At 61.9% G+C, this 19,942-nt stretch overlaps 1 protein-coding gene across 4 annotated transcripts in view; it reads right to left on the bottom strand.

Annotated features, from left to right (window-relative positions):
- Nucleotides 1–27: 27 nt before the first annotated feature.
- Nucleotides 28–19,942, bottom strand: part of SCAP (SREBF chaperone) — a 36,905-nt gene continuing 16,990 nt past the window's right edge. Inside the window, exons 3-23 of one of the 4 annotated variants that reach the window (XM_037030601.1) lie at nt 17,066–17,195; nt 12,190–12,347; nt 11,330–11,550; nt 11,060–11,165; nt 10,382–10,554; nt 9,910–10,036; nt 8,649–8,761; nt 7,591–7,685; nt 6,275–6,373; nt 5,862–6,080; nt 4,734–5,110; nt 4,183–4,371; nt 3,912–4,113; nt 3,720–3,835; nt 3,115–3,637; nt 2,952–3,037; nt 1,464–1,546; nt 1,222–1,379; nt 1,007–1,087; nt 474–680; nt 28–394 (exon numbers count right to left, since the gene is read on the bottom strand). In XM_037030601.1, coding sequence (XP_036886496.1) covers nt 149–394; nt 474–680; nt 1,007–1,087; nt 1,222–1,379; nt 1,464–1,546; nt 2,952–3,037; nt 3,115–3,637; nt 3,720–3,835; nt 3,912–4,113; nt 4,183–4,371; nt 4,734–5,110; nt 5,862–6,080; nt 6,275–6,373; nt 7,591–7,685; nt 8,649–8,761; nt 9,910–10,036; nt 10,382–10,554; nt 11,060–11,165; nt 11,330–11,550; nt 12,190–12,347; nt 17,066–17,195 — 3,709 coding nt within the window. In that variant the 3' untranslated portion in view covers nt 28–148. Of the gene's footprint in view, nt 395–473; nt 681–1,006; nt 1,088–1,221; nt 1,547–2,951; nt 3,038–3,114; nt 3,638–3,719; nt 3,836–3,911; nt 4,114–4,182; nt 4,372–4,733; nt 5,111–5,861; nt 6,081–6,274; nt 6,374–7,590; nt 7,686–8,648; nt 8,762–9,909; nt 10,037–10,381; nt 10,555–11,059; nt 11,166–11,329; nt 11,584–12,189; nt 12,348–17,065; nt 17,196–19,942 lie in introns of all 4 variants that reach the window. The other 3 variants (XM_037030600.1, XM_037030598.1, XM_037030597.1) reach the window with 3 other exon arrangements.

Below are 19,942 nucleotides of genomic sequence, written 5' to 3' on the forward strand. Positions count from 1 at the left end.
GCAGTAGCTCACCAGGTCCCTGGCGGATGTGGTTTCTTAAAAAAGTTTAATATTACAGTCCTCAGGGAGGACAGTTCAGAGGTCCTGAAGACTGAGCTGCTCCCCTACTCGGTCCAATGCGCTGGCTCCACAGAGCCCCCGCCCGCCCTCAGTCCAGCTTCTCCAGCACGGAGGGCACATACACCAGGCTGAGCTCGCTGCCGAAGTTGCAGACGATGGCGGCGTTATCCAGCACCAGGATCTGGCGGGCGGGTTGGGCCTCACTCTCCTTACCCAAGTAGACTGTCTGTAACAGGTCCCCATAGTTTAGGTCCCAGAAGGAGACACAGCCTTGACCACCGGTCACCAGCAGGTTGTCTGAGATGACACCCAAGCTTGCGCCACAGCCCAGGTCCTAGAGGCAAGGATATGACAGGCTCAGCGTCACAGCCCTTCCTGACGCAAGGTGAGCGTGCTGGCCCCCACCTGCCTACCTGCTGAACTGAGTAGAGCTTGATGCTTGTGCTGCGGTCCCAGATGCTGATGAGGTCATCCAGGCCACTGCTGATGACGCAGGAGGCAGTGCAGGTGAGGGAGGTGACATCCCCACGGTGGGCAAACATGTGGCTCACCCGGCTGCCAGTCAGCACGTCCCAGAGGCAGATGGCCCCATCTTGTCCGCCACTGGCCAACACCATGGTCTAGAACAGGGTGTCAAATTTATTTTCACCAGGGGCCATGTCAGCCTCGTGGTTGCCTTCAAAGGGCTGAGTGTAATTTGAGGCCTGTATACATGTAACTACTCCTTAACAGTTAAGCGACAGCTGGGCTGCATAAAACAAGGTGGAGTTGGCCCGAGGGCCTTGTGCTTGCCACCTTTTTCTAGAGGGACAAGGTCAGGAGTGGGGTCAGTGTGGCAGGAACCTTTACTGCAATCTCCTGGTGTTCTTGGGGGCCCTTGCTCTGCTTCCCAGGAGTCAGGACCAAGGGCTGTGGCCTGGCCCGCACCCGCACGCAGCCCCCTCACCTGGTCCATGTACACGGCTGTGATGGCCCCCGAGTGGCCCTGCAGGGTGAAGAGGCAGCACGAGTCCTCCAAACGGAACACCTGGGGCAGCAATGGGCATCATGTTCTGTTCTCCATTTTTCCAAACCACACTCTGGCCAGGACATCCCTTCCACAGCTCACCCCAAGCCACCGTGCTGTTCCCTCCAGGGCTCGAGAGCCAGGCTGACACTCACCCTCAGTGTGTGGTCCTGGCTCCCAGTCACCAGGCGCCCAGCAGCGGCTTTCAGAGCTGTGATGGGTTTCTGGTGCGCGCAGGGCACCGTGTGGGTCAAGCGACAGCACACTGTGTCACTGCTGCTGTACATGGGGGACGTGGCAGAGCCACCCTGCCCTGGGGACAACGGGCTGAGTGAGGGCTCTCTCAGAGACACCCCAGTCCCAGGTGTAGGAGCCTGCTGAGCCCAGCCCCTCTGACCTCGGAACTGCAGGGGGCTGAAGGCAGTGTGGGTCTCCAAGGAGAAGAAATCGAGGGATCCGTTGAGCCGGGCAGCCACAATCCTGAAAGAGAAGCGTGGCCGTGTGGCTCACCCACAGAGCCCCCGCCAGGGACCAAGTCCCACATGCACGCCAGAGGCTCGGCTCTGCAGGGAGATGCCAGGGCCTGCAGCCAGCAGGGAGGCACGGGTGTCGGGGAAGAGGTGCCGGAGGGGGCGGTTGCCACTCCATGATCCTCTGCCTTAGTTTCTTCATTTGTGAGATGGGGACAACAAAACCACCTCCCAGGGTGGTCACGAGGAGGACGTGAGTTAGTGTGGGTGAAGTGTACCTGGGGAGTATCGTGTAAGGTTGTAAGTGAAAAACAAGCACACGGAGGGTTCTCCTCCAGAGCCTGGAAAGTTCTGAGGAGGGGAACATGCCCGAAGGTGTGGCTGCAGCCTCCACCACACCATCTCTGTCCCACAAAGAAATCAGGATCTCCTTCACTGCCTGGGAATGCCCAGGCCCAAGCTGACCAGAGGACACAGGGATATTTGCCCAGTGGCCCTAAAGCCTGGAATTGAGAAGGATTCAAAATCTTACTCCGGCAGAAAATGCATGTCTCTTAACTTCTGCCCGATTTGTGGGCCCAGCGCAGGACTGGGGCAGACACGGTGCAAGGGAAAGGGAAGGACGGGAACGAGGCCAGGAACTCTGAACATTGGGCCAAGAGGCGGGCTTTCCCTGAAACTTAAAAAAACAAGCAGGCCAGAATTTCCAAGAGTCAGGAAAACCAATGAACTAGGCCAGGTTGGAGGGCAGAGCACTGGCAGCCAAGGCCTGTGCAAGAAGCCTGGTGATGGCAAGCATGGCAGCAGCCAAAAGGAGAGCGAGAGGCAAAAGGTACCTCTCCCACCCCCAGAAAACAAGAGGCTCCAGCTCAAATGGTGCCGGACAGTCGGGGTTGAGAGCTGGGTGTACCTGCTGAGAGCAGGGAGCCCCGGGAGCACCCCCAGCCAGAATGTGCCGAGGAGGGAGGTGAGAGCAGTGGCCAATGTCAATGGGAAAGAAAAGTTTTTAACAAGCTTCTGAAAACGTCCCAGAGGCAGATGGCCCCATTTTTTTCTGTAACTGAAAATGCAGCCAAGAAACTCAGCAAGGTCAGCATCAACAGGCTACACAGAGAACGCTGACTCCCTAAAGGTAAAAGGAGGGAAGCAGTACACTCACCTGCCCCCAACCCCAGCCCCAAGGTCCTGGTGAGTGGCTAAGTGGCCTGGGAACTCGGTGCCAGGCCTGGTTCTAAGTGCTTCACACCTGCTAACCAGCCCTCCCTTCCAGGTGGACCCCCGCTAGTCACAGGTGTGGGGCTATGCACCAGGAAGGGCATTCAGGTCACCATCAATGGGGAGCTGGGACTCAGACCCGAGTGGGGCCTGGCCAGGAAGGGGTGTGGGGGCTGAGGCAGGGGGCCTGGCACTCCCACCTCTTGTCCAGGAAGACGAGGGCCGTGATTCCCGAGGCCACTTCCTCGCTGCTGCAGCGCAGCATGCCCTCGATGGCATCCCACACCTGCAAGCCAGGAGGCTGTGAGCACCTACGGGCTGGGGCGGCCCCAGCTCCCACCCACCTCCAGCCCCTCCGCACACCTCCAGGCGTCCGCTGCTCCGGCCCAACACAATGAGGCTGCCTTGCAGCTCCAGGCTCCAGATGGAGCCGTCGGCACTGGGGGCCCAGGCGAGGGCTGGGGAGCTCTTCTCGGGAAGACAGCCCCCTTCGTCCTCAGGGGCCAGGGGCAGTGTGGGCCCGGGGGAGGGTGGGCGCAGGACTGGCGCGTGGACAGGGCTGAGCCCCTCCTGCTGGTACACTCGCTGCACCAGGCAGCTAAAATCGTAGCCTGGGTTGTCCCGGGCTCGGCCGCAGCCCGCCCGGTGCCGGGGCTCAGGCCGAGGGGGCTCTGAGAGCCGTGGCCGAACAGAGAAGTTGGTGTCAATCAAGCAGGTGAGGTCCGGCTGGTCCCCGAAGAGGGATGGCGGTGTAGGGCCCTGGGGACGGTGCCGCAGCGGAGGGCTGTCCCCTGGCTCCTCTGGGCCACTCTTACCGCCGTCTGACAGTCGCTCCCAGCTCTCCTGGACCTCAAACACACTGCCACCACCACTGTCCCGGCGCTGCCTGGGGTGGGGGGCAGGAGGGTGGGGTGAGGACAGCAGGGCACAGGGGGCAGGGGGGAGGACCGACTAGGGTGGACACCTACCTGGGGCGCGGTATGCGCGTAAGGCAGTCCCCAGTCTGCGCGTCCCACACACACACGTGGCCCGCCAGGCAGCAGCTCACCAGCAGCATGCCATCGCTGGCCAGACACTCGATGTCCTGGGGGGAAGGGGCACAGCCATGAGCTCAGGCACTGGTGGGGGTGTGGCCTGGGCCAGACCCCCACTGCACTCACCATGAGGTGTCCGCGCAGCACCAGGGGCACAATCTCCGTCTCGGGCGGCGTGTAGCCGTAGTCATCACAGGGCAAGTCTCCGCGGCGTCGCCGGCCAGGCCCGCCACCTGGCTGCCCGTAGTTGCGCGGGCAGAGCACTCGGTAGAGGCAGAGCAGCAGCAACACGAGGACGATGCCAGAGGCCAGGCCGAGCGCCGCCACCCTGGGCAAGGGATGTGGTCAGGTGCGCCCAGGCCCGTCCTGCCGGCTGCCCCTCCCTCCCGGGCCTTACTTGTACAGCGTGACGTCTCCGTGGGCCTGTGCCATGCCTGGCCCTTTGGGGCCCGCCTCCCAGAGCCCACCAGGCACGGGCTGCGGTGGGGGCCAGGCACTTTGGCTGTCCTGAGGGTGCCGCCCCTCCAGGGCCTCCCTTGGGTTCAGGTGGAGTGTGACTGGGATGACGGGCAGCAGACTGATGTACCTGGGACCGGGCAGTGGGTGGCCTCAGCCAGGAGGCCCCGGAAGAGTCCCTCCTGCTGCTGCTCACTCCCATGCCCCTCCCCACTCTGCACAGGACTGGGCTCACACTGCCCAACTCCAAGACCGCCCTGAGGGCAGCTCCCCAAGGGGTGGGGGAGCACAGGAGGTCCCCCCAGCCAGCTCTGGCACCTCGGCCTTGCTCCATCACAGGCACTGGCACCCAAACAGCCATGACTGCAGTTCAGGCCAGGACAGACAGGAGTCCAACTGGGGGCTTCCCCACCCGAGGGGGCAAAGGGATGCTCTGGGGACAGTGAGCTGACGCCGGCAGGTGGGGGTGGCAACCTGCGCGGCTCCACTAACCTCTTGGCCAGAGTGATGTTGTAGTAGCTGAACAGGGTGGGCCAGTGGCGGAAGGACAACTTCCTCCAAAGTTCCTCATCCTCAGGCCCCCAGGTAACCTCTGGGACAGGGCTGTCATGGATGCCCTCTACTGGAGCCCCAGACTCAGGCATCTCCCCTGGTAACGTGTGGTTCTCGGGGAACTTAGGGGCGTCCGGTGGGAAGATGGAGAAGGCGGGGTCCGGGTGGCTGGCTGGCAGCACACCCCCAGGCACAGGCATGGGGGTCAGGGTGCCCTCCCCCAGGGGACTCTGTTCCGTCACCTGGGCAGCAAGGTAGGTGCGCAGCCCTGCTGGGTCTGTGTACACCAGGATGCCAATCCAGACTACCGTGCCGGCCTGCGGTGGGACAGTGGGGGCTCAGCAGGGCCTCTGGGACAGAGGGGCAACCCCAACCCCCACCCCCGCGTGCTCGGCCCTCATGCCCAGAGGTGGCAGCACAGGGGCCCCAGGCAAGAGGAGGGAGGACCTGGGCCCCAATCTATCCCCTCTGTGCCTCAAGTCCCCTGCACCACCTGGAGTCAACTGCCACCGGAGGGACCCAGTTCCCTTCCCATGGTCAGGGCTTGGGTCTCCCAACCTGGGGACAGAGAAACCCTTTGGTGGGACCACGCATCTCCCAGCCCCCATCTCAGCTGGGACTGGAAACCTGCTACTGCTCCCGTGGTCAGCATAGCAAGCAGGCCCAGCCCCCCGACCTGCTCCAGAGGCACCCACATGTCCCAGCCCCTCTTCACCACTTCAGCTGCCCGGGAAAGGCAGCGGGGGCCTGCAGCCAGCCCCGCTTCTGTGTGCCACCTAGCCCAGCACTTCCCGACGCCTGCACACCACGAGTGGCCAATGAACCCTGACTCAGGAGCGCGGCTGGTTCATGCCAGAGCACCGTGTTCAGCAGGTTCTGGTCCTGAGTCACTCAGGGGAGACACCGGCCCCTCTACCTGATGACCTGGGGCTGCTTGTCCCAGAGACAGGCTTCCCTCTGGGAGTCTGGGCTAGAGAGGTGCCCCCCCCATCCCACCACCTCTAAGACGAAGTGCAAAATGCAAGAGGGCCGCGAGCACCGGCCCTCGGAGGGCAGGGCTGAAGGTACCATGATGAGGCGCTGAGCCAGACGGGTGCGCGCCAGGAAGTAGACGACACGCAGCCTCTTGGGGAGCCGCAAGTTTCGGAAGGAGGACGGTTGCAGCGTGATGGTGTGAGGCATGGACGGCCGCGCAGCCAGCTGCCGCTCAAAGCGTGCTGGACGCCCCACTGGCTTAGTAGGAGGCAGGCAAGCTTCAGGGGGCAGCCGCTTGTTCAGGTCTGCCAGCTGTTGGGGCATAGTGGTCAGGGCCTGAGGCTGCTGTCTAGACACCACCCACAGGGGCGGTGGCCCTGCTGAGGTCTGTGCGGCTCTCCCAGAGACCCCCACCCAGAGACCCCAGAGACCTCTGCCCAGAGGCCCCCGAGAGCGCGCAGCCGGGGCTGAGGCAGAGGGCGGGGCAGGGCCGAACCCACTCCTACCTCCATCCGGCGGATGTCGATGGACAGGACGGTGGTGAAAAACAGCATCTGAAGGAAGAAGTCAGATACCAGGCCCACGACGGCAAAAAGACAGAACTCCTGGAATCAGGACAGACACAGGGACACCATGACCTCCCAGGCCAGCAGCACCTTGGAGAAGCAGCTCCCCGCCCGCAGGTGCCTCAGCATCTGCACAGCAGCACGCAGTTCTGAACCCAGGCGTGGCCAAGGTGGGGCAGGGCCAGCAGCCTCCTCCCTGCCCACCAGGGGGCAGCAAGGACCCCTCAAATCTTTATCAAGATGTGGCTGAAGGGTGGGTGCTATCCCTGAACGCTGACCCCAGCAGAGGAGAGTCTGATGCAAGCGGGAGAGCTCTGAGTCCCACCAGCCTGCCCGGAGCCCCTGGCCGGGCTCACGGGCATGGACCTGCCCACAGCCAGGCCCGAGCCCCCATCCGCACTCTCAGAATGTTTCCTGGCCTGCAGCTGCACTGGGCCCCAGGAAGGAGGGAGGGAGGGAGGGAGGCCGGAAGGACCGAATTCTGTCCTAAGACTGCTTGGAGGCAGTCCCTCTACTCCCAGTCTCTGTTCGGGGGTGAAATTTTCTCAGATGTAAGTTTTCCTCCGGCCGCACTCTTGCTTGAGGCCTCTGGCTCATTACCGAGGGCTCTGCTCAAATCTGCAAGGATCTAGTGCATGTGGCCACGCCAGCTCTCGAGTCCCCAGGCTGCACCATGATTGCCCTGCAGAGGCCCTGTGGGCCACCTGGGGGAGGAGCCTGCCGGCCCGGGGAGTGCTGGACAGGATGTGTCCCTCCCTCCCTGCCACTCCTCCTCCACTGTCCACAGCCCACCGTTGAGCTAGGACACTGCCACTCTGGGCAGTGGTGGTGACCCACCTGTGGGCGTGGGCAGGACAGGTGCCTATGGCCTGCAGGTGGGGGTAGGGAAGACAAGAGGGGACTGGTTCAGGGCACCCCCCAGAGTTCTGCCCAAGAAATGGGTAACCAGGCCTGACTGAAACTGCAGTTGGCCACCAGTCCTCGTGTGCCCACTGAGCACCCACCGAGTGCCCTCCTTCCCTGTGGCTGAGTGGCGGAGAATAAGGGGTCAAGGTCAAACGTGGAACCTGCCAGCCTGGGAGTGTGACCCCACAACCCAGCCAGGGCACACTGAGGACTTCTCCCAAACTGGCTTGCCAGGGGCGCCCTGTGCACACTGGCCACCACATTGGCGCAAAGGGGTCCCACCTCAGAGGTGAGGCACCACGATGGGGGTGCACCCACACTCAACCCGGGCAGCAGGCCTGTGGCCTCACCTGGATGGCAGGCACGAGTGTGAAGTAGCCAATGAGGATGATGCCCAGCTCCGTGGCCATGTTCTTCATGATGGACCAGCTCTCACAGCTGAGGCCTGCAGGGAACAACAGGGCCGGGCGCCCGCACTCGATCACTGTCTAGTCCGTGTCCGCACACAGCCCGGGGTCCTCAGACGCCAGAGGTGTGGGTGGGCACCCAGCCTTCCAAGGCAGCCGTTCTCCCAGCGTGCCAGCCCGCAGGAGGGCCATCCTGGCCACATGGGTGGCCATCGCTACACAGCTGCTCAGGGAGGTGCTCTCACCCAGGGAGGTGCTCTCACCCAGGGTGGCCAGAACGGTCAGGGAGGGAGAAGCAGGTGCTGTGGCGAGCAAACGCAGTGCTACCCGCCACCACATACCGAGCCCCCACGCGCTATCTGCTCTGTGTGGGGTGAGTGTGCCCCCCACTGTGTGGCAGAATGACTCAAGGGATGGAAGAGCCAGCTCTGCTCTTCCCCAAGCCTCTCCCTGAGCAACGAGGGCAGGAGCCACCTCCCGGGTCTCCTAGGACGCCACACCTGGCACAGCCCGGCCCCTTACAGCAGCTCAGGGGTCTGCGGACGGAACAACCGCCACAGCCCTGCTCCCACAGACACAGGTGGGAAGAGGTGGGGCTGGCACTCAGACCCCCAGGCCCAGGTTCTCCTCCAGCTTCCCCAGGACCCAGGTCCCCAGCTTCTGCCACCAAGGCCACAGCTGTGGAGACAGCACCTCTGAAGTGACTGGCTCCTGGCTACCCTGGGGCACAGAGGCAGGAAGAGAAGTCACCAGCCTGGACAAGGGGCCACCAGACACAAGAGCCCCGAGGCAGTGTCTGGCTTTTTTCCTGACACGGGGACCAGGACAAAGGCCCCTCAGGACTCGCACTAACAAGCTGCCAGGAGCTGGTGGCCCACCCCACGTTACACAGGCGGGGGGCGGGGGGCAGGGCAAGGGAGGTGTCTGGGTCTCCCGTTTCCTCAGGCGGAAGCAGCACCACACAGTGCCCCCCTGGGGCACCCCCACCCCCACTGCATTACCTTGGGCGATGCGTAGCTTCACCTCAAGGTCCACAGGCGTCGAGACCACGGACTTGGTGAGCACCAGCACATTCTCCAGCCCAATGACCACCACGAGGTAAGGGAAAATCTCACTGGGGCAGAGTAGGGGGGAGAAGGTGAGGGCAGCACTGAGCACCCCGATACACAGCCAGCTCTCAGCAGGTCTGGGCTCTGGTGGGGGGGTTGCATTCTGTAGCAGGGGCTACCCATCAACCCCCACAAGCACAGGGCAAAAATCCCACTCTCCGCACCAACCCCCCCACCGGGCCCTGACCATGCAGTGCTCACCTTGCAGGCAGGTGGCCAGAACCAGCCCCAGCCCCAGCCCCAGCGCAGTGGACGGAGGGCTGCAAGCACACCTCTCCCTGTCCTTTCCACATCAGCCTCTACTGGCCAGAGGAAGTGGCCATGGCTGAACCCAAGCGGCGCTCCAGGCTGGACCATGAGGACTAAACAAGTTGGGGGAGCAGCCTGCAGCCCTGCCCCCTCTGTGGAGAGGCTGGCCTTGGAGAGTGGTTCTACGAAAACCAGTGGTTCCCTGGGCCCACGGCTCACGCAGTGAGTGCAGGGCAGGACAGAAAGCTGTGGTCAGGGGCGGTGGCCTTGGGGGAAGGGCCCTGTGGGGTGGAGGGGTGCTGAGCACCCACAGGTTCAGGAGAGGAAGCAGGCCTTCTCGAGCAGGGAGAGTAACAGGAAACACCGAGTCTCAGTTTCTGCAACCAGCCGACAGGCTGAGGCAGGACCGACTGGTCACAGACACAGGCAGCAGAGCCAAGGAGACGGAGGCTGGGGACAGATCCGGGGCTCGCAGCCCAGACTCGGAGAGAAATGGCGAGGGAAGGCAGTTACTGAGGAAAGGAGACAGCTTATAGAGCGTGCTTGTGAGTTTTTAAAAACTGAGACTAAAATGACCTATTAGGAATTTAAATGTTTTAATAGTAAAAAAGAAACACACACTTCTCTATCTCATGCCACCTGTGGTTAAGCCATCAAGCAGCATGCTACGCACATGTGTATGCAGAGAGAAACATGCACACCCACATCCACACACATACCCATGCAGAAACACACAGAAATCACATGCGTATTGCACATGTGTATATACTGATATACCACACACATGCACGAACACAAACCAGGTAACTTAAGGAGCAAACACCCTTCTTGGCAGACATCAGAGCCACAATGAGCCCAGTTGGGGTGCACCCTGTGGCCCTGGGGGAGCCATCTGAGGACCTACCCGCCGTTGAGGGTGGGCGTCAGGCCGAAGAGCGTGCAGAGCCCCACAGACATGAGCAGCGAGCTGAGCACTGTGACCACAGCGGCCAGCGCCAGCCCCCACTTGGACTTGACCATGTCGATCTTGCCTGGAGAGCAGAGGGGCACATCAGGGCAGTGCCGTCCTGACCCGGCACCCAGGGCCCTCAGCTGAGCTGCCAGGAGCAGGGTGCGCCTGATGAGGGAGGGAGGGACCCTGGTGTGGTCCGAGAGAAGGGCAGCCTTGCCCACCTCCTGGTCTTAGGAACAGCGTCTCTGGAAGCCCTCATCTCGGCAGGCTCTTTTCCTGAGAAGCCAGAGGAGCCCTGGGCCCTCAACTCTCCTGGGGCACGAAGCCCCAGCTCTGGTGACCATGGGCACATTCTACATCTCGGCCCAAGCCACACCCAGGGGCAGGGGAGCCGGAAAAGCCCAGCCTCCTTGCTGCGACGTACGGGTGGAGAAGTAGATGTAGGCAAACAGGATGATGTAGGTGGTCACGAGGGGGATGAGCTCAGCCACGCCGATCTCCTCCTTGAAGTGCACGTGGACCAGGCTCTCGGCCCGCAGGCTGCAGTTGGGGCTGGGGTGCAGGAGCATCAGGCGGGCCCGGAGGCTGCCCAGGAACCTGGTCACAGAGCAGGGAAGGGAGAAGGGCTGGCCCTCCTGGTCCAGGGCACACAGGCAGTCCCAGGCAGGGGGGCCCCCAAAGCCTGCCTCCTCCCCGGGCTGTAGAGGGCTTCTCTGCAGAGGGTGTCAGCAGCCCCTGCCCGACCAGCATGCCGCTCAGACGGCCGAGGGCCCTGCAGAGCCCATCGGAGGCGCCTCTGGAGCCCCACCCTTGCTGGGAGCTGCCTGCAGCACTCTGCCAGGCAGGACTCTGAGGTGACAGGGGGTCAACGGCAAACAGCTGGTGAGCCCTTCTCTCCACAGCCGAGCAGGGGCACCAGGACACTACTTGCCAGCCCTGCCTCTGTCCCTTACGCTGGACCCCACTCCTTCAGTCTAAGGGACATAGAGACTTCAGCAGGAAGCCTGGACACTGCATGGTCCTAGGGACACTCTGGGCGCCCCAAGCAGAATAGGGACTGTCACCCACAGCCCAGGCCAGAGCGCCACCCTGCAGGCCTTACTTGGCATGGTAGCGCCGGAAGACCAGGGTGATGGTGTAGGAGGCCATCCTCTTCCGGGTGTACAGGCCCACCCCGCTGTACTTCCCGGGGACGCCGAACAGCAGGTCTGCGGGCAGAAAGCAGCAGGTGTTAGCAGCCACCAAGAGCCCCTCCCCTCCACCACCCTCGGGAGCAAGGGGTTACCCCTGATCTGCCAGAGTGCCCGTCACAGAGGGTTTGGCCACCGACAGGTACGCTCATGGGCCCTCGGGATGCCAGCCCTGAGGGTACCTTTGAGCGTGGCTGAGGTCTGCAGGGTTTTGGGCTCGTGCTGGTGGATGGTCCTGATGATGTCGGGGTCGGCATGGAAGTGCTCCCAGTCGTTCTGCCAGAAGTTGGCCGGGGACAGCAGCAGGCAGCCATGCTCAGGGAGCAGGTTCCGGAGCTTCCTGAGGCCTGGCAGCAGGTCGGTCACCTGCAGGCACACCTCCTCCAGGCTCCTGGTCCCCGAGCTGTGTGGAGACAGTCCGAGGCTGCTACTATGTCTGCCAATGCAGGGCAGCCCACCACAGGTACGGGTTGCCAGTGTCATCAAGTCCCCAGAGCCTGGGGGTCAGGGCATCCGCGTGGCTGTTGGACCTTCCAAGTTCCTGGAGCCCCAGGCCCAGGGGCTGATTGCTCTAAAGAGAGGCCTGCCTGGGAGGATGCGCAGCCCCACCCGATGAGACGCCAGACCAATTCCAAGGGCAGAAGGGCTGGCGTGATCAGGGGCTCCGCTCCACCCACCAAGCCTGCAAGGCCAGCCTGCTCCAGGGGCCCCTGAGCTGGGGCTTCGGAAGCGTGTCCCCACGGAGGGCTTGCTTCTCGGCAGCATGGCCACCACCTGTCATAACCCTTCCGCCACAGGGAGCACATGAGACACAGGGCCACCGGCCCTCCATCAGCTCATCCCAGGCCAGCCCAGGGGGCCCCTCCCCGGTCTAACACTGGGTGCCAGCTGTGCCATCTGCACGGTGCAGGGGGCCTGCAGCCACGGGGCACTCGTGGAGGCTCAGAAACGCAGGGCTGGCTGGCTTGATGGGGTCACCCAGAGGACTGCGCCTGCCTCTGGTGCAGACCAGTGGAGGGAGGCGAGGCCCCTCATCCGATACCTGTCTCTCAGCACGTGGTTCCGGATTTCCTCCACCAGCTGGAAGGCCCGGGACAGCGGGGAGCGGAACACGTCCACGGCCAGGAGGCCCCTGTGCCAGGGAGACACCGAGGACTTCACGAAGATCTGCTGGATGTAGGCCACCGGGGCTCCCACGTACTGCGGGGGGGACGGGCGGAGAGGCCGGCTCGCTCAGGATGGGGACACGGCTCCATGTCCAGACTGAGCGGCTACCGTGGGGCCCGAGGGACAGGCCTGCCACCACAAAGGTGCCCCTCAGGGGCGCTCAGTCCCCTTGTGAACCACTCTCCTACTAGTTTCCCAGCAAACCAGGGTCTGCAATCTGCAGCCCTCGGGCTGACAGCCCCATGCCTGCTGGCCTGAGCCAAGTATCACTGTGCCGCCACCACCTCCACTGCACGCCACACTGCCCAGGGCCGCGGTCCGGGCCCACACGGGTGCTCACGACAGGGTCCCCGTGACCCAGGAAGCCTGAGACCGCTGCCATCTAGCCCCTTACAGAGAACGCCTGCCGACCCTGCAGCAGGCCCAGAGCTCCCTGGCGGGTGTTCCCAGCCGTCCACACTGGCCCTGGTGCTGCTACCGCAGATGAGGGGGTCGAGATCGGAAGACCCAGTTTTAAAGCCCAGCTCTCTGAAAGCACGGCCTCTGGCCTGGACATCCTCCTGACGTGCCCTGCAGCGCCAAGATGCAGACATGACACACACCACACACACACCACACACCACACTGACACACGTGTACAGAAGCAGCATGCGCAGAGGACAAGTACTGACGGAAACATCAGCAGCAGATGCTGGCACATCGCTGCGCAGGCCCCTGTGGCTCCCCTGTGACAAGCAAGCCTGCCTGGTTCTCGCAGCTCAAGCCCCACGACTCGAGGTGGCGGGAGAACGCACGCCCAGTTCTCCTTGCCGCTGCACCTCGCTCCACCTCGCTCGCTTTCCCCACGAGGACCTGCCACCCGCCCTTAAAGAAGTGCCAACAAGCACTGCATTGGCCCAAGTGCTCCCGCGAGTGGGAGGCAGGGGCTGACTCCCTGTGAAGGACGAGTCACGGGGCCCCAGAAGGGAGGGGCTGCATTCGCAGAGGCAGGGTCATGGGGAGGCACTGGGTGGAGCCCCAAGGCAGGGAAGGCCTGGGGGGAGTGGGGCGGGGCTTCTGAAGAGCAAGGGTCTGGGCGGTGGGGACACCCAGTCCGGAAGGAAAAGAAACTGCAGCTGAAGTGAGCGGTGGCTCAGATGGCACCTGGCTGAGCCCTGGATCTTAACCAGCCAACAAGTCCCCAAGTGGCTCTGAGGTGGGGGGTGACCTGGCAGGAGCAGTGTTCTGAAGGCCACTTGGAGTCACACGCCTGCAGACACGGGATGCTGCCGTGGCCGGGGCGCGCCACACAGTGCTGGCTGCAGGGCCGGGCCTGGCTGGGGCCAGGGGCCGCCTCCAGCAGCCAGCCCCAGGGCCGGGGTGCAGATGACAGAGCGGCCCTTGGCCCCCAGGATGCCCTGGTGCAGCACGGCGCCCAGGGACTGGTGGCATGGCAGAGCCTCCGCCCCAGGGCACGCCCACCTTTCCCACTGGGCACGCACCTGTGACTGAACACACCGCCGCCTCTGCCCACCACCCTTCTCAAACCCTCCCCGCCACCATAGGCCCCCTAAGCCTGTGCAGCCGAACCCCCGCCATCCCAACAGAGGACCAGGGCCCTCTGGGCTCTAGGGACGGGGCCAGCAGTCCCAGGAACACGCCACCACCCAGCGAACTCAGACTTCCGTCTGGCAGCACAGGCGTGATCACCACCAGCATTGTTTTTAGGGGAGGGCGCCCTGGCTTTCACCAGGTTCCCGCAGCAACACATAACCCTGTGCCCCAGACCCTCTCCCCTCTAACCTGCCGCCAGTCCTGGGTCAGACCCACTGCCCCCTCGTTGCCTCCCCTCAGCTGGGAGGCCTTCCCAGACAAAACCCACGAGGAGGCCGGGCTGGCCCCACACTGGCTGCCTAGATTTGCCCTCACGGACCCCCCCACTGAAGCTCCAGGCAGCCAGCCCCACCCCTCCAAGTCTTTCAAGACCCAGGCCTGCCGCTTGCTGACTGCATCAAACTCATATCCAACACACGGGCCCTCAACCTGCCCCTCCCAGGCTCCAGGATCTCTCACTGTGGTTTATTCCACAGGCATCAGCCTCCCGCTGGCTGCTCACTGTCTTGTCGGGCTTCCCAGGGTGCAGACCCTGGGACAAGTGGTGTGTCTGGGAGGCGCGGAGAACATGCGGTGCAGTGGAGAGGAGGGACAGGACCAGAAGGAGAAGCAGCCACCGAGAGGTGCGTGAATGAGAAGTGACCTCCGAGATGACTGGGTCCCCCTGAGGGCCCTGAGGGCTGAGCAGACTGCTGCAGGCGTGCTCCCAGGCCCTCTGTGCCAGGGCTGCTTTGACGCGTGAGGTGCAGGTGTGAGGGCTGGGGGGCTGGGAAGCAGGAAGGCTCCACATGGCGGCCAGAATAGGGGCAGGGCTCCCACTTGCTGTGCGGGGGCCGGGGGTGGACGGTGGCAATGGTCACACAGAAGGCGAATGTATCTGATGACGCTGAACTGTGCATGGGAAAATGGTTAAGATGCTAAATTTTACGTGGCTGTATACTTTACTACAATAAAAAAATTGGAAGAAAAAATAATCTGTCCCCTCCTTCACCGCATTTTGGAGCCACCCCCCGATGAAGTCAGCCATCGCGTGAACTGCCCCAGGAAGGTCCGCACAGCACGGAATGAGGGGACCTCCAGCCACACTCTGTGAACCCGAGCCCCTCGGCTCCAAGCCTGCAAGGGCCTGCCCAACAGCTGGGGGACTGCAGCCGTGCATGACCCTGAGCCAGAGGACTCGGGTGAGAAAGCCAAGGCTCTGAGAGGGGGATGGCTGTGTCCGAGGACGCAAGGCTGACCGGCAGCAGAGCCAGGGTCGGAGCCCAGGGCTGCCTGACTCCCACGCCCGTTTTTGCTCCATGATCTGCCCGCCTGGGCAGCTCTAAACCACGTGTGTTCCCACGGAGAACAGGACGGTGGAAACACCCAGCATGAGCAGCGGAGGAGGCACGCTGAGGTCCTGGGGAGCCCTGGGGACTCTGGCCAGCAGTGTTCATGGGATGAGGCCCTGCCCAGGGCTCCTTGGAAACCCTGCATCCAGGCCCCACCAGCCACGCGGGCGCTGAAGGCCAGGCCCTCTGTGGATCTCCAGGCAGGGCCTGGTGTGAGGTCCAGGTTTCACTCTGACCTGCTCTCGGGGGTCAGATCGGTGCAGGGGACCTCAGGCTTGTTTGCTGTCTGGGGTTGGTTTGTTTTTAAAAACACAATCCTCCCTTCACATTTACATGAGCTCTGGGCAGTTACACCTTTCCCCTGACACACTCAGGGCCCTCCCCATTCCTCAGTGCTTCTGGGAAACGGGCCTCTGGCCCTGGGCAGGCAGCAGGGTGGGGTGGTCGGAAGGGTGGGCTCAGAGAACCCACTCGGGGCCCCAGCCCCTCCTTCCCTTCCACCCCACCCCACCCCACCCTGGCCTGGACACCTTGGTCTCCGAGTTCCTCCAAGTTCAGTGAGAATGGCTCCCCACCACCTGCGGACCACAGTGTCAACTCCAGAGCCGGGGTCTGGCCTGGTCCCGCCTGCCTCATCCCCTACCGTGCTGCAAGGAAATGCCTCGCTTCCTCCGCCCCGTCTCCTGAGTGCGCTGTGCTGTTTCTTCACACACGAGAAACCTTTCTCGAGCCTCTACTGTGTGCAAAACACCACACTGTCCAGATGTGAGTAACACAGGAATCCAACGGGGCCGCACTATGGAGCCCGGAGGAGGCGCCCAGGGGGTTCAAGGAAGCAGTGCGTGCTGGGGCACCCCCCTCCCCCGGGGCATACCGTGGTCCGGGCTGCCTCTGCTCTGGCCAGGTCTGACTCAGGACAATGATGGCAGTGGCGATGGCCACACTCGTGTGTCGACACGAGTGGCAGGCCAGACATGAGCTGCACTAAACCTCTGCGTCCTCCCCCTGTGCCCCCTGATAACATGGAAGGCAGGTAGGAGCAGAAATGCTTTCCCCATTTCATGAACGCAGAAATTAAGCACAAGGTGTTAACATGCCCAAGGCCACACACCGAGAAATGCCAAGTTCTGCTTTGCTCTTCTCTTCCTCTTGTGAAAACACCCCTCTCCCCAGAGGGAACTGCCCTCCCAAAACCTGCAAAGCCACTGGTCACAGTGACTGCGACCCAAGGAGGGCCTGCCCGGAGCCCCAGGGCCTGGCGGAGCTGACCGAGTGAGTCCTCTGGGCAGCACGCACAGGGGCCCACAGGGTGCAGCCACCACGCACTGGGGGACACAACGCCTTGGCAAAGGGAGAAGGAGAGCTACACAGAGTCACAGCTCATAAAAGAGATCAGAACGGCTCAATTCAAAGCAGACAAGCACTTCGACACACACTTTGCAAAGGAAGATACCCGAACCCAGCAAGCGCCTCCCAGCGGTCACTGGGAAGGGCAGACTAACACCTCGGGACTTCTCCGCACACCCACCAGGAAGGCTCCTTACAAAACCCGACAGTCCCGAGAACTTCACAGAACAAACACTGAACTCTAGTGCACGGAAATTTTAAAAATTACGTGGGGGACAGATGGATGTGACAAGAAGGACACTTCGCCTCCATAGTCTTCCTTCCCACAAGGCACAGCCCCCGTCTAATTGAGAGAAACAGACACCTCCCACTCGAGAGACACTGGACAAGAGAGTCCCTGAAAGCGAGGAAGGGCAGAGCCCCGCCACAGCCGGTCCGCCCCCCCGCCCCCCGCCCCGGGGCCTCCGGCAGGGCACATACCCAGTCCGGCTGCTCGCTGGGCTCTCCGGGTCTGCGGTCGGGGGCCACGGGCGGGGGCGAGTAGTCCTTCACGGGGGTGGTGAACTCCACGGGTCCCGTCCCCGGCAAGGGGAGCTTCAGCAGGGGGTAGCTGGGGTGAAGGGGAGGGGAGGAGAGGAGAGTTAGGACAAGGTGGGAGGGAGACGGTGTGCGCCGGTGTGCGCCGAGGTGACGAGGCTGTGGGGCTGCTGAGTGGCACGGGGTGCTCCCCACCAGGATGGCACGAGTGTGCCAAACCCTGGAGCCCTGAAGCCTCGGTGCTGGAAGGAGACACTTTACAAAAGTGTCATGTCCTGCTGTCTCACGGACTTTTTAAAGCTGTCTGGTGATGCCACAGCTCTCTCCTGGTTACTGCTCCCCACCCTTCTACTTCTGACCTCTGCGTGCTCCCGTGTCTGGGTGCAGTGCACATCTGAGGGCCCCCGGGGACAGCATGTCTGTGTGTCTGCCACTGTCACTGGCCGGTCTCCGTCCTGCAACAGGACGGTCCCTGGAGCCACTCCGCTGTCCCCGTGGGCCTTGCGTGACTCCTGCTGCTCACTCCCCACTGCTGCCACTCTCTGTGGGTGGCCGACGGGGCTGTCGCTGGCGTCACACTCTCCTTCCCCCTTCCTTCTCTGCACAGTGGCACCTTGGCACCGGTCGTGAATTCACTCAGGACTCCTGACCAGTGAGTGCTCAGCCGACCGGGCACTTTCTCTCGTGGGGCGGCACTGTGGCTCACACAAGTTTCGGCAAGTGCGCCAAGTCCCGAGCAAGCGCCAAGCGATTTTTTTCCTCATCAAAATGTGACAAGTGTGGGGTATGACTGCGTTTTGACAGTTACTGTCTGACCAGTCACCTTGCAGATTACAAATACCATTAGCGAGTTATAACGACCCAGAGTGAATGGTGGTGTCACCCAGGGGCTTCAGCAGCAGAGCCGAGCAGGCAGACAAAAGGGCTGGCGACCTTACAAATAAGACAATGAAATTATCCGGTCTGAGCACCGTTCCTATCTGTTTCTCTCTTTTTATAATTTACATTATTACCACGGACTACACTTTATATATTGTATGTCCTTGAGCACTGACTTAATGCATTTTGCCTTTAAAATATATATATTTTATTTATTTACTGTTAGAGAGGGGATAGGAAGGAGAAAGGGAGAGAAACATCAATGTGTGGTTGCCTCTTGCACGTCCCCTACTGCGGACCTGGCCCACAATCCAGGAATCTGCCCTGACTGGGAATCGAACAGGTGGCCCTTTGGTTCACAGGCTGGTGCTCAATCCACTGAGCCACACCAGCCAGGGCACATTTTGCCTTTTAAGTCACACAAGACAAAGATGGCAGAAACCCAAACAAAAGTGCAATAATACTGGTTACCTTTATTAGTGTCCTTTATTTTTTCCTCTGGTTCCAAATTACTATCTAGTATCCTTTCATTTCAGCCTGAAAGATTTCATCTAGCATTTCTTGTGGGGCTGGTCCACTGGCAACGAATTCCTTCAGCTTTCGTTTACCTGGACACGTCTTAAGCTTCCCTTCATTACTGAAGCATGGCATTATAGGATACTGAATTCTTGCTTGAGGTTATTTTCATTCAGGACCATCCGCTATCCTACTGTCTTGTGGCCCCCACGCTTGCTGAGGCGCGACCAGCAGTACCTTACTGACAAGAGCCCCTTGGACGCGAAGGCTGGCTTCTCTGAAGAGTCCAGCTGTCTGGAGGCAGCAGGTGCCAAGGGCTGTCTCTAGACTAGGCCGGGGCCCCACTGGGGGAAGCCCCACGTGGTGTGCAGGCAGACCCTGGGCTCTGGCTGTGGGGAGGAGGCGTGGGGCCCGGAGCCCAGGCTGCTGAGGGCCAGCCCCACGGCTAGAGGAAGACAGGCGGCACGGGTTCCTCATCCCCACTCCCTTTCCATGAAGTAGCCGCTCAAAACACATGGGCCACACTAAAGGCGGCCCGTTTCTGCAGATTTGAAATATTAAAAGTTTCTTTGGCTTCCAGGAGTCTATGTATTCCAGCAGGAGAAAGAAGGACAGCACAGGCCAGGGCATCCGCTTTCTTAGTGTCAAGTTTCTTAGGAAAAAGTCCACAGGCCTTGAAATGCTTGAACCAACTCAGTCACTCCCCCACCTGGCCCGGGGCCACACGCACATCCTCGTCTCCTGGGCACGACGGACCTTGCTTCTGCGCCTCTGCACCTGCAGGGACACCCCTGCCCATCCTCCTGGGGGCCTCATCTGCAGCACCTTCCCCCTTCCCCCAAAGTCTGGATTGGGGAGCCCTCCCATGAGCTGCCCAAGTGCCCCATCCTCATCCTACATGGTTCTTTTTTTTAAAATTTTATTTATTTATGTATCTTTAGAGGAGAAGGAGAGAGGGAGAGAAACATCAATGTATGGTTGCCTTTCGTGCATCCCCTGCTGGGAGTTGGCCTGCAGGGAACTGGCCTGCAACCCAGGCAAGTGCCCTGACTGGGAATTGAACTGCGATCCTTTGGTTCGCAGGCCCCTACATGGTTCTTATCGCTGACAGTGGACCTGCCTGTTTCTGTCCCAGTGACAATAGTTTTTGATGTGCCAGACACCAGTCCCAGTGCCTCCCTCCACTCACTCGCAGAAGCCTCCCTACAACCAAGGGGGGCAAGGGGCAGCGACACCTCTCCGACCTTTTCCCCACCTTGTTTATGAGGCCCGGTCACTGTGCCGGGGGAGCCCTGCCTCGAGCGCGGACGGGGCAGGGCCCTGGGGCTGGTCCCCGGGGCTCCCGTCTGGGCTTTCGGGACTTCGTTCTCAGCTAGCCAGTCTGGTGCAGGCAGGGCTTCAGTTACACAGATCTCTGTCTCGTTC

Source organism: Sturnira hondurensis, unplaced genomic scaffold (genome assembly GCF_014824575.4).
Source record: "Sturnira hondurensis isolate 20B ecotype Veracruz unplaced genomic scaffold, ASM1482457v3 Scaffold0020787, whole genome shotgun sequence".
Lineage (NCBI taxonomy): Eukaryota > Metazoa > Chordata > Mammalia > Chiroptera > Phyllostomidae > Sturnira > Sturnira hondurensis.